The following is a 14,816-nucleotide window of genomic DNA, read 5'->3' as shown; positions in this document are numbered from 1 at the left end:
TTTCTGACAATAATTTGTGTTATGTTATACAGATTGTTAAACCAAGTCAACCATGGACTTCCGGTACACCCCGTACCAAAGAAAGGCTGGGACAATGGTAAGTCTCTTCTCTGTCTCTGCTTTATGGCTGAAAACTATTATCAATAACCAAATCTACTAACAAAATGAAATATTTTCTAGGCAAATGGCCATCAGCTGAACATCAGGGTTCACAGTAGTGATCAAACTGACAGGTAAGTGTTTCATTAGACTTCAATAACTTACAATGTAATATCCCAAAGATGAGATCTGGATCCATTGTTATAGCTTTTAACAAAGTGTGCAAACTAATGTTTTGACATAAACATGTTTTTATCTGATTTTTAGCAGAAGCTGCAGCTTTCAAAAGCCAGCCGCTGCACGTCACCGAAGCAGACACTACCGCTCTGGACACTCTGAGGCCAAGACGGTCCCACTGCCTCCAGGGCCCCCACCTGCCCACAAAATGATGGACTTAAAGAGCAGTGATGGGAAGAAATACCCTAATGAGATTACGATCACTCCTGCTCCTGCCTACGCTGGGTCAAACAATAGCAAGATGTTTCAAAACAAAAAAGCTATGACAAGCAGATGTACTCCAATGGAGGTTGACCCTCCTCAGAAACATCCCAACTGGATGTCTCGAGATGTAATAATGCGTCCTGCCGCTGTGTTCAACACAAGGAAACCATATACATTCAAAGTACATCAGCCCAGTAAGAGTTCTCCAATGGAGGTTGACCCTCCTCAGAAGCGTCCCACCTGGAGGTCTCCAGATGTGATAATGCGTCCTGCTGCTGTATTTAACATAAAGAACTCAAATAACTCAAATGCATTCAGACAACATCAGCCCAGCACATGTTCTCCAATGGAGGTTGACCCACCTCCGAAGCATCCTTACTGGATGTCTCGAGATGTGGAAATGCGTCCTGCCGTCACTGTGTCCAACAAATGGAACACAAATGCATTCAGACAACGTCAGCCCAGCAGGTGAAGTCTGGACGAGCTGAGTGCAATGTCAACACCCATGAGAAGAAACAAGAACGTCATGATTTTATTGTGTCTATAAAAATGAACAAACTGATTTTGTTCTCGTATTAGTCCGTTGTGTTAAAGTTGCAAGGTCAAATTTAAGTCAGACATGCCACAGACACATGCCAGAGGGCAGTACGGGGCTAATGTCTTAGGAGTAGATTTTTTTTGTGTTTCAATTGGTACTGGTAACATAAAAACATCATCACCCCGAACATTAGCCACCTTTAGCTTAGCGGTGGTGACTATCATGTTGTTTGTTTATAGCCTTCTGGCAATTTCTTTGACCCTTCAAGAATTACAAAAGTGGTGTTAATATGTGGAGATTATCCTGCTGAACAAAAGTGTCGTTATCATGAATGTGTCTTTGCCAAAGATCTTATTTTTCGCAATAGTACAACATCAATGGAAAATCCCATTGCTTTTGTTGAAGGAGACCATTCAATGCTAACTTCCAGGTCGGCCTAAAAATACTGTATGTCATCACTGAAATCCAAGGACTTAAGACCTAGAAGAAACTAGGGACTAAGTAAGGATATCTTGTCATCTGCTAAGTCCTTAGTCTTTGTAGGAGTGTAAAGACAGGACTATCAGTAAGTATTTGTGGTCCTTTGAGTGGCGTCACTAGCGATTACACCCTATTTGGGTAGATTCCCTTAGTTTTTTCTCTGAAGGAAAAGTTCTAACCTTAGTTGTGTCTTTCCTTTAATTCTTTAGTCAACTTTCAGGATCCAACCCTTTCCAAACGTCCCTGTGTAGACTATCTTCTACACACACCATAAATATATCGTTATAAATAGACCCACGTGTAATGGGTCATTCTTTGCACCTTTCGGTGCTACAACACAACCAGTCCAAACAGACCCAGCTTTACGTGCCCTGTAAGTGCTTGTTAAGGCTGCTGGAGCTTTAACAAGCGATGATCCCAGCTGAAGAATTCCTGCCTGCAGGCTGTGACTAACTGCACAAACAACAGCAGGGATTGTGTAGCCCCGAGCACAGGAGAGGCTCACAGAGGCAGGCTGGAGTGCTGCTTAACCTGTTGACAGACAACACACACACACACACACACACACACACACACACACACACACACACACACACACACACACACACACACACACACACACACACACACACACACACACACACACACACACACACACACACACACACACACACACACACACACACACACACACACACACACACACACACACGTCTTCGCACACAGCAGCAAGAAATGGAGGGAAGAAGCAAAACATCTTACACAAGTAGAAGTACATTTTACTACAGGTTACATGACTGACTAAATTCCCTTAAAAGTCATTTTTATGTGCGATTTTGCGGTGCTATTTTATCCGATTGAATTGTGTTTCTATTCATTCATTAATTCAGCCTGATATGATGAAGTTATTACCGCTGTCATAGAATGGTGGTGATTTGGAGTGTAAAGGACTGTGTGTCAACACCTTGAGAAATGAGTGTGCAACACACAGATCTGTATGTGTGTCCACACACACCTGTGTTTACAGGCTTTACTAACCTGCACTTACACAGGTAGCAAAGACTGCGGACGCACCTTCTGATCACTGAGGCTGTACGTCAGTGACACAGATTACAGTCTTTATTTCTCTGCTCAAAACAAACTTATGATGGGAGCCTTCATCTGTACAAGGAGTACAACGTTCTAAACAGCTCGAAATCACCCAGACATGAAGCCGCATGAATCGTATGAATATTTTGCATATATATCTCCACAGAAAGGCTAGGAAAAACAACAAGGTCTATGGGTTAAAATAGTTGCACAACCACGGGGTGTAAATCTGCTCACTGGTGAACTGTGGCACTTTGATCAATCACATAAATCTGTTGAGAAAGCTGCAGCTGAGACTGCAGTGTTGACTCTATGATTCAGCACTGAGCAGCGGGGAAAAACATCCAGTGATTCATAGCTTGTTGTTTGTCTGTACTCAACTGTACTGTGAGATCAAGGGCAACACATACAGGTATGAATACATACAGGCATTCACATACTTCAGCAAGAAAGCTTTTGCCTTGGTATCCTCCACCACTTTAATACGTTAAATACATGATTTTAACCATCATTGTGGAAGAAAAACCCTTCATTAAAACACCATAACGTTTCATTTTAGGATCAAGGTGAAGTAGTCATGAGATAAGTCAACACATTCTCACTCCCAACTCGTACTATAGTGACGTTATGTCAGGATCCCTTGGCGTCACTATCAAACGCAGTGGGGGGCCCTTTAGCGTAGATTTTCAACTATCAGGGAGTCCCATTGACTTGCATAGAGCTCCCTGAACGTTGGTAATAGACCAGTTGGGATCGCGGAGAAATGCTCTCCGCAGACCCATTCTCACAGCGTTTATCAAGCTTACTCAATATCAAGCCACATTTGTTGTTTTTACTTCTTTATTTTAATTGTATAATGTCGGACTTTTGTTGCCGTCAGTTAGGGGGAGAGTAGGGGCTCAGAATACTGAAATCTGTATTGTTTCATCGTTTTTTCCTTCTAATTTTGTATTCTTTTCTAAACCACAGACTATTATTTACTCAACAATAAGACACAATTATTTGTTTGATTGTATAATGTTGGACCTTTGGAGCCCGTCAGGACCGAGGGTCGGAGCAGCTCATAGTAGTTGCTTTAGAGCAGTGGTTCTCAACCGTTTTACACCAAGTACCACCTGAGAAAATAGTTGTCTCTCCAAGTACCACCATATGACCAATGTTAAAGTACAGTCTATGCACAGTTCATGCAGGACTCGGAGGCAAATGTATTCATAATAACATTATTTATTGTCAGCCACAGCTACATGTACAAAGGGCAGTCTCTCTCTCTCTCTCACTCACACACCACAAGTGAGAATATAAAGAACAAAATAATAACTTATTCTCACACAACAAATGACATCTGTACACACATGTACCAAATACCAAAGTGTGAATGTCCTCTTGGGAATTCAGTTCCACAATAATAATGAAAGCCTCCAAGAGCAGATGAGCCTAAGGGCTAATAGCTTATCTTCAGTCTACTGAACAATTAAGGACAAGTGTGTGCTTTTTCAGCTTTTGACCTCGGTCACAGCCTTCTCTCCATTCTTTGAGCAAATGCCTTCTTCCTGAGTCACTTCTCTCCTCCATCACAGCGTTGTTACTGTGCATATCACTTTTGCGTTGCTGGCGGAGCCTGCGCTTGTGCTCGGTTGATGACTGTCCTCCTCATTCACTTGTTCACTTTCGCTGGTAATATTCTCCTCTGTACCTCTCACAGCATCATTCAGCTTTCTTCTTTCTTTAGCTTGCTTGCAACGTTCGCTAATCGTTCACGGGTAGTATGGTCGTCATTAGCAACGCCAGATTTTTTTTTTGTCAAATCGTTGTAGTATTTTGATAGTATGATTTTTTAATTAATGTTATTCAATCAAGCCTCAAACTGATGGCACTTGTCACTGTAGCCTGTTTTAAATTGAAGTTGTCTGAGGTCCTTACCACCAGCTGCTCTCTAGTAATAAGTAGTGTACCATACTGTCCCAAATGTGCACAATGTAGTGGCTGCTTTTCGTCTTTTTGTTTACTTAGTTGTGTTCTCTGTATTTTATATGTCTGTGTTATGTGTAAGAACGTGTAACGTTGCTGCCTTCTTGGCCAGGTCAGCATTGTAAATGAGATTTTGTCTCAATGTTTTCATCTGGTTAAATAAAGGTTAAATAAAATGTAAAAAATAAATAAAAATGATATGTCAGATTCCTCCGCGTACCACTAGCGGGAGCTGGCGTACCACCAGTGGTACGCGTACCACAGGTTGAGAACCACTGCTTTAGAGAATTGTACACCCGGAAGTAAGTATTCTCTCCGCTTTGCTTGACAAACCCCGTGATTAGTCCTCAAGCTCTGTGATTGGATGTTGTAGTGGCAGTGCGCCAAGGTTACGCGAGCGTCAAACAGCACTTTGAAATGGAATGAAACCACGGCACACTTTCCAAAACAGCATTCGAACGTGTCCACCCCTTCCCCCCCCCCCGGAACTACACATGCTGGATATTGTGTGTTTCGCAACATGTTCTATGGCACGTCTCTACTGGGAATTGTAGTTTTAAAAGACGTTTTCTTATTTCCCATAATTAGAAGTTGCCAGTATTAAACTGTGTACACCCTGGAGGTTTAGGGGATGGGAAACACAGTGGTGTTATCAAATTTAAAACATATAATTAATAAATGGGTGGAAATTGCTTGTGTCCATAATGGGCAGCATTAATATATACCCACATGACAGCTAAGGTCAGAAGAGCTTTATTTAACAGCTGGTCTTATGTCTGTGACCCCTCCTGTTGTTCATTGATAAGCCTGAAACATGCACTTGTCAAGGTTCAGAGACACATTTTGCAAATATGGCAGTAGCCATCGATCCTCTTAAGATAAGATAAGATAAGATAAGATATACTTTATTGATCCCAAGTTGGACATTTTTTTGTTACAGCAGCATGTGTAACAGTTGTATATTTGTGTGTATATAATCACACAAATTCTGTGTTTTATATTGAATAATTCTGTGTTCTTCATTTATTGAATGTTCAATACCTGACAAGGTCGGAGATGAAAAACTTGGGTCACAGGTTCCTCAACAGTGCATTACAAGACATCTATCAATATGTGTGTGCCTCCACCATTAAACTGTCATATTCTGCACATTTCTTATACTATCTACATACATCTTATAAGAGTTTAATAAATATGTATAATATCAGTCAGAATAAGTGCTTCAACAACGTTAACATTGCAGGAAAGCTGATTGTCAAGTCCCAAAACAAATTATGCAATATATTAAACGTTAAGTACTTTGTCAGGCTTAATATTTATCTCTAGATCCCCCCAATGCTTTTTTCTTATTCAAAAGAAGACCTTAATTTAAAGTATTCTTTAATGTTTGAATAAAGCCTTATTAGTTTGTCTGTTTTGCACATCCTCCTGTTAATATCTTTGGACGTCCTGCACTAAACTGTTTTATTGTAGAGATCACTTACAGTATCTTCTTGATATTTTATATTCTATATTTCTATCATTGACCTTCTACTTTCCCCCTATGAAAGTATGTACTCTTATATTTGTATTGTTTTCATCAAATATAACATATTCAACAAAAAAATTCAATAACGTGCTTTAACCACTAGGCGGTGCGGGTTAAAAAACTGTAAAGTTTACACTGTTAACACAATAAATTATACTTTCCAGTATAATTTTCCAGTTTAGTTTATGACGGATGTATTTTGTTATCCACACATATATTGTTTTGATATTTGTAACACCAAACCGACAGAAAAGATGGTCTTAACATGACCCAGTGGTCTAGTTAATAAAAAATAATATTATCAAACATAATTTTAAAATGAACTCTTATTTTGAAAATATAGCTTCCTGTGTTCGAATGAGCTGCTTCGACCCTCGGTCCTGACGGACTTCAAAAGTCCGACATTATACAATCAAAGGAAGAAATAAACACAAGGATAATTGTGTCATAGGGAGCTCTATGCAAGTCAATGGGACTCCCTGATAGTTGAAAATCTACGCTAAAGGGCCCCCCACTGCGTTTGACAGTGACGCCAAGGGATCCTGACATAACGTCACTATAGTACGAGTTGGGAGTGAGAATGTGTTGGATAAGTCAATTTAAGAGGTGCATTTCATCCTTACAAGAATTTAGAAAAATACTCTGTTATAAGTAAAAGCAAGCAGAATATTATTTAAGTAAAAGTACTAGTACAATTATTGGCATCAAAATGATCAACAGTAAAAGTTCTCCTTAAAATTCCCAATTTAAAGAATCATATATTATTCAAAATAGTACTTAACTACCATCTCTGGGTAAATGTACTTAGTTACATTCCAAAACACATTTTTTTAGGTTCACAAGATGATTAGCCTGTTCCCAAAGCTAGAGAATTTAGGGAATTTTAGGCCATAAAATGTTACAATTCAAGCAAACTTGAATATATGAATACTCTTTTGCATAGACTCAGAGATGAAGGTAGTTTTGTGGTTTTATAAGGATTTTAATCACCTAATATGCAAACCTCTCGAGACCCAAAACTTATTTTCATCCCAGTCATACACAAAAGTAAAACCCTGCTGAATGTACTATGGAAATAATAAAATAAATCTTGATATTGCCTCCCCTAGCTGTGAGTATTTCTTGGAAATTAAAATAGTCTTCTATCAGTCAACATCGTACTTTGGCATGAAAGTGTAATCCTTAACTATAGGAGTAAAATGTTAAAACATTTAAGCAAAAAGGTCCATTTGATAGCTCAAATCCATAGATGGAAACATGAACTTACATTATTCATGCTAATTAGAAAACACTTCACAATTTAACAATCTGGGCTATTAATGAATGAAGAAAGTACATCTGATCCCGCCTGTTCACGTTCTGGGAGATGACTACGTATAGAAAGAATGTTGATTAGCATGGGAATGTGTTCTCTAATGGGCCGTCCATGACCACAGTGCTATGAGTCAGGCCAGGGCAGGACAAAGCCTTCTCTTTCAGGATTGGTCCAAATCTCAATGTGTCTCAAAGACACTGCGGCATTTATGGGAAATGTCTGTGGCATTTCACACAGCGAAGACTTGATGTTACAATACAGACATCATTTCTCAAACATCATTGCTTTGGAGAGGTTATAGAAAAAAGGGAATGTGGGGCCATTTCACCCATCTTTTTCTTGTAAGATTGCCGATCGCTACCTATCGTATGCTAGTTAATTAAAACAAAAATGTCTAGAAGAATTTGTATTAAATAGGAAATACAATTTCTGCAAGTATACCTGGTACATTGGCTGTGGCCCAAGGGTGGATGGGCGTCTACCTATCAGAAGGTAAGTGGTTCGACCCCCATCCCCTGCATCCAACATGACATGAAGTGTCCATGGGCAAGATACTTAACCCCAACTTGCTCCCTTCTACAGTATTGAAGTGTATGTAAGTCACTTTGGATAAAAGCACAAGCAAAGTCAACAACCATCTATCTATCTATCTATCTATCTATCTATCTATCTATCTATCTATCTATCTATCTATCTATCTATCTATCTATCTATCTATCTATCTATCTATCTATCTATCTATCTATCTATCTATCTATCTATCTATCTATCTATCTATCTATCTATCTATCTATCTATCTATCTATCTATCTATCTATCTATCTATCTATCTATCTATCTATCTATCTATCTATCTATCTATCTATCTATCTATCTATCTATCTATCTATCTATCTATCTATCTATCTATCTATCTATCTATCTATCTATCTATCTATCTATCTATCTATCGATCTAGCTAAGTGTAATCCCAGAGGCTCAAAACTGTCTCCAAAACATTTTCAGGTGCTCTGGGCAGTGTCCATGAACCCCATGGTATGTGGGTCAAAGTTGACTCTGAGTCACGTTTGATGAAATTCGTGAGTCACATACTAACACTTTGGCTTATATACCGGGGCTAAGTGTCAGGTAAGGTCAGGATCTGGGTGAAAACACAGTTTCAGGTGTCTAAATGAGAAAATATGAAGCAAAACGTTACCAACTGTTCTGATTGGCTGATGCACTGCTCCACTAACTTACTATAGACCTGTGTGTATGCTTTTACTCAGGTGTCAGTGAAGACAAGCTGTGTTCAGTGGATCTGTATGTGTGTGGTTCAGTAGATGGGGGTCGGCCGTTAATCTCACACACACACAGACACACACAGACACACACAGACACACACAGACACACACAGACACACACAGACAGACAGAATGGAATTCCTTCAGTTAGCCAGGCCCCCATGACTCAGTGAGTGAGTCAGGACAAATACATGGGGAAAGAAAAGTGTGCTAACAAATGTGGTCCTCCCAACACTGACAGTCATTCATTTCTTTATATTCATATTGCAATGCATAACAAGGACCTGCATGTGTGAATCTAAATGGGTAAAGAGACAGTCAGGTATGTGATGTTTGTGATATGGGTCTAACTATGTTCGTTACATAAAGTACATTACAGTGAGCCACACTGCAGTTATGGGTTATGTGTTCCTTAATTACATACATACTGCTGCCAAAAATACTGACTAGAGTACCAAACATAGATAAATCCGCTGCTGAAAAATAGCCTCTAAAAAAAGCACTTCCTCCTGATGGTAAAATCTACAAAAAACTACAGTGACCAGATCTTTCTGGGTGAAAGGAGGTGCTGCAGCACAGGCAGTATGAGGAACATAAAGAGCTTTTTGAACATTAAAGCATGGAGACATGTCACAGAAGAGGCACAAAATACAAATATGTACTGTACCTGAAAATAAGCAGAATAGAGCCCCTTTAGACCGGTATTTGTGTAATATCCGGTGTGAGGCCTCAAAGCAAGGTATCAAGCTATTAGTTTGTCTAGCTACTATGACTTTTGACATTTTTGACTGTCATCCGATATCAGATCAATATCTCTGCCTCAGCAGAATTTTGTAGCATCGTCTGTGCATTGTGGGACGAAATGTCCATCGACATCACTCAAGTGACTTTAGTTATCAACAACAACAACCGACAGACAGGAAGCAGTGTTTACCTTACAACAAGATTACAATATTCCATATCATACACCATATGATTTCATCAACAGCAGAGACCACCTCAGACAGTCAGTCCCATCACCAAAACAATGTTTATGTATAACAATGTTAAAGTCTGTAGAATACTGTTTGTGGCTGTAGCACCACCGTTTATATTATAGAATGACATTTTGACATTTCTACAAATCCTTATTTGATAGTTATGGTAGAAGTTATTTGATGTAAAAATGTTACACTCTTCATAGTCCATTAAAGCAGAACTTAACTGTTTATGTGAGAATACTGTAGCTGTTAAGGTCCTGAAATGTTCAAATCTTCTCAACGCCATGTAACACATTTTCTTTACCAAAAACCAAATCAGTCATATTTTTGATCTGCTCCTTTTAATTTCAGAGTTGATTTCAGAGGCTTCAAATAAAACTATACTAATTACCAGCTTTATTGGGTTTACATTTAAGCCAATTATTTTCCTCCTAAATTCAAAGATAACATTACGTCTGAATAAAGAGTGAGAATAAGCCGACAGAACACGGCAGCGCTGTGCAGTCAATGGGAAAGCTCTGAACAACACTGAGTCTTATTTTATATTAATTACACACTCATTACTGCCGTGTAATTACTCGTTTCACACACAGTGCTCTGCTCCACAGTATTTCACTGTCTGACACATTCCTGACTGTGTAGTTACCCCAAACACACACACACACACACACACACACACACACACACACACACACACACACACACACACACACACACACACACACACACACACACACACACACACACACACACACACACACACACACACACACACACACACACACACACACACACACACACACACACACACACACACACACACACACACACACACACACACACACAGTGGTATGACATGAGCAGTGAGCCAACACTGACGCAGGAGCTTTTAAACAATAGCAGGGAAGGACTTTTCTTTTTTCTTTGGATCTTTACTCTAACTCCCTCCTCACTAAACCGTTATTCTCTTCCTGCATTCCTCCAGTCTCATTCTGCTTCACTAAATCAATGTCATATTCAATACTCGCACATATCATCTCGTCCTGCTCTCTTCTTCCTCTCTCTGCTCTGAAGCATGTTTCCCTCTTCCAGCCCAATGATTGTCCTCTAGCCATAAAACCTTCATTTCTCCCCACTTTCCTCTGAGTCAGCAGAAAGACAGACCACGGCTCTCTCTCTCTCTCCTTTCTTTCTTTCTTTCTTTCTTTCTGCCATCAACCAGACGACGGCCCCCGTGCTTTGTTTTCCGATTCTGATAGAAAGAAAGTTTAAAAGAAAACAAGTGTGTTGTGTCTTTAAGATTCAGAAAGGAAAGCTCTTAAGGGGATTAAGGGAATTGAGTCACAAACCTTTCCTAAATTCTGCGTCTACTGTATGCAACCTAGATCTGTCCCAGACACTCTTCTCAGAACTGATTTTGAATGTTTTATTGCTTGTATCTAATGACATAGGAATTTAAATCTCTTCAAATGCCTTGCATAAAAGTGTTTCACTTACGTACTCAAACTATTTCCACAAAAAAACAAGATGATAAGAGATAAGCACTAGAAACATGATGATTGTTTGTCAACTTTAATCTGTTGTCTGCACATTCCTTTACAGGACAGCAAAAGTCAGAGTGTGTCCTGACTTCAGACCCCATTACCACAAATAAACAAACACAGACACACACACACACACACACACACACACACACACACACACACACACACACACACACACACACACACACACACACACACACACACACACACACACACACACACACACACACACACACACACACACACACACACACACACACACACACACACACACACACACACACACACGTACTCCCTGCTGAGAGCCAGCAAAAGGTAGGAATCCGCAGAATACATGTTAACTTGTTTCCCTCTCCTCCCCCTTCTTCACATTTTCCTTTTCTTCATACTCCGACCCCCCCCCCCCCCCCCCCCCCCCCCCCCCCCCTTACCTCAGTCCCTGCACAGCTGGGACATAGCAGGTCCTGCTAAAACACTCACACACACATACTGAGCCACAGGGGGATGAAGGACCAGACAAACACCAAAAAAAGGCACAGGACTTTTTCTCTCCCAGGGATTCAGCTTCTGTCACACACACTCACCAGATAGTTCATTTTGTCCCTGCTGCAGTGAGGCGGCGGTGCTAACGGGGCAGGGCTGTAGCTCAGCCCCTGTGAGACACTTTGCCAACTCGATCCTCAGCACAGAGTAGATCCCAACAGATCCCAAAAAGTCCTCCAGGTCTCCTGCTCCGCCCTCCTTTCCTTTCCCTGAGTCCTCCCTCCTGTGTGTGTCTCCTTCTGCCTTGTTCAGTCTTGTTTTCAGCAGTGGAGCAGACCCCGACGCATTCTGCTGCTCCGTGATCTCACACAGCAAGAATGAGACTGCTGCTTGGCCCATTTACTTCCACCCCGCTCGCCCCCTTCTCTCTCCCTTGATCTCCCTCTCTCTCTCTTGCCTGAGGAAAAGAGGGAGGAGTGTGTAACCCAACACGTCACTTCCTGCAGGATCCTGACATTCCCTCTATCCAGTCTGGCCATTGGCCAGAGGAGCTCTTCTCATGTTCTCATGAGCTCTGCCCTCCCACTGTCCCATCCCTTCTCCCCCCTTCTCTCTCTCTCCCTCTGGCTGTGAGGGACGGACAGTGCTGCCCATGAGCAAACAGTAACAGCTAACTGTCTCTACCCTCAAATTGCTGGTCCTCCGTAAAAACTGCCTTAAAGGGTCACTAACCCTAACCCTAACCCTAACCCTAACCCTAACCCTAACCAACCCAGGGCTGCTGCAGAACAAAAACTGGTCAGATAGTTTCCGATAGTCCCTCTTGTCTCTCTTCTGCCATTCTCTTGCACTATTTTATTTCTGTTTCTATTTGCACTATTTATATTTATTGTTGATGTCTTAATGTTTATTGTATGTTGCATTGTTGGAGGAGTCTGGGACTTGGGAAACTATGCTGTAGCTATTGTGCATATGACAATAACACCTCAGAATGTTACCAATGTTTAATAGCACTTATAAATGCATACTTATTAACTGCTATTGCAACTTCTTAAATTACAGTGACAACAATTCAACAGTCAAGCAAACAACTCAACAAATATGAGAAATAATTATTCCATTATACCTATATCTGAATCTGAAGTGAATTATACATTAAATGTTACCTTGAGTTTCAAGAGAGCAGTTTTTACAATGGTATTCCTTTGAAAATGTTCAATCAGCCGTTTTCCTATAGTTGATGCCAAATATGTATTTGAATAAAGGTCAGCAAAAATTATTAGAAGATATTGACGCTTAAAATTAAGTAAAAATTGAATGTTGCAAAAAGTTGACTTATAACTTTGCTGGAAACCACTATGGTAGACCTACAAAGATGGGAGTTTTAATGATATTTGGAACAATACAGTAACCTGCTGGATATTATTGTCCGATTTCAGCTGTGAGCATAATATCCACATATACATCAATTAATAACACAGTACTATAATACAGATGTGCCAAAAGGTTTGTTTGTGTCTCCATATATTTTTAAATATGTCCATTAATATCTTTCTCACAAAGTCATGAGTTAATGAAAACAAAATGAATACCTGGTGATATACTGTAATTTGATTGGACTCAATAATTCAGTTTTGGTCAGGGTACAGTGAGAGTGCCATTAAGGAGTCTTCATACCTGAGTCTTTACTTAATTAACCAAGGACATATTTAGCTCAGTGAGAACAAGTTGGACTGCTGTATTATGAGACTGGAGCTCATGAAATTAGCCGCTTTCACACCAAGTACTTTGCCGTACTTAGTGCCGGCACTTAGTGCCCCGGCACTTATTACCCCAGGGCAAAAAGTACCAATCGCGTTCACACCGGAGTACTTTTCCCTGAGGGAAGATTACGCAAATGAGCCGCTGACGTCACTTTGTCTTCTTCTGCTTTGGGTTTACTGGCAGGCCGCAAACAACTTCACGGTGTATACTGCCACCCGAAGTCCCCGGCCGGAAGTCCCCGGAGTTGGGGACTGGCTTCAGTAGAAGCTGCTGGGACTCCCAGCAGCTTCTACTGAAGCCTTCCGAGTAAATCGCCAGAACGCCGACACCTCATCACTCCACCGCTCCCATGTTTTTTTTTGTGTTGCCATAAGTTATTCTCTCTCCGTTGGTGCGCGGGACTAATGCTAATGCTAATAATGCTAATGCCAGCAAATACAATGGCGGCTTCAAAAAACTTTTCAGAGTTTTACGGGGCGTGGTTTGCAATTCGCCCAGCCAATAGAAATTGATACTTTTTTGGTACTTTTTTGGTACCACCTCTCTAGAGGCACTGAAAATGGGGGTAAAAGTTCCCGGCACTAAGTACTCTTTTTGGTGTGAACGCGACATCAGGGGTACTAACGGAACTAAATGGGAAAAGTACGGGGTAAAAGTACTCCGGTGTGAATGCGCCTATAGTGACATCAAGAAACTTGTGAATCTCAGCTCCTATCTCTGACCCCCAACCCTCACACAGACACACTATCAAAGGTTAGGTCCTTACTTTCTGAGGGTCGTCCACAGGACAATTGAGGGGGTTTTCAACAGGAGGTTTCTGAATGTGCTGCTTGTTTATTTTCAGTTTGAACCACTAACTGGGCCCTGAAGCCATGTCAAATATAGATTCAATCAAAACACATCTTTCCCTTTGATCCACAGTCAGTGTTTCCCAGCACCATGAAAAAACACAAGAAGAAGATATTTGGTCTGGTTTTTCGGCAGTGTTTCAGAGTGAATAGAGAATTTACAAAAACTGCACACAAAGGCAGATTTTAACCAAATTAGAGATTATTTAGTTCTGATAGAATTATATACTGAGGAATAACACTTCAGTATATTCTGTCACTACGCAACCGCCAAACCCCATGAGCGCTATGCACCATCAATAACAAATCTGCAGTGCTGCTTGTATTATTCATATTCAACCAGAAAAGTGGAAATAAGTAAGGCAACAGAGGAAAAAGTGAAAATGGAATAAAATGGGGGAAAACACAGGCTGTATACTCTGCGAGACTCTGAGAGATGTAAAGGGGAGATACAGT

At 40.6% G+C, this 14,816-nt stretch overlaps 1 protein-coding gene across 1 annotated transcript in view; it reads right to left on the bottom strand.

Annotated features, from left to right (window-relative positions):
* Window positions 1-12,185, bottom strand: part of bcar1 (BCAR1 scaffold protein, Cas family member) — a 54,487-nt gene extending 42,302 nt beyond the window's left edge. The window contains 1 exon segment of the mRNA XM_034141725.1: window positions 11,850-12,185. Within this exon segment, the coding sequence (XP_033997616.1) occupies window positions 11,850-11,861 (12 nt within the window). The 5' untranslated portion in view covers window positions 11,862-12,185.
* Between the last annotated feature and the right edge of the window lie 2,631 nt (window positions 12,186-14,816).

The sequence above is a fragment of the Trematomus bernacchii genome, unplaced genomic scaffold (genome assembly GCF_902827165.1).
Source record: "Trematomus bernacchii unplaced genomic scaffold, fTreBer1.1, whole genome shotgun sequence".
NCBI classification, from domain to species: Eukaryota; Metazoa; Chordata; class Actinopteri; order Perciformes; family Nototheniidae; genus Trematomus; species Trematomus bernacchii.
This window is presented reverse-complemented; position numbering and strand designations above follow the sequence as displayed.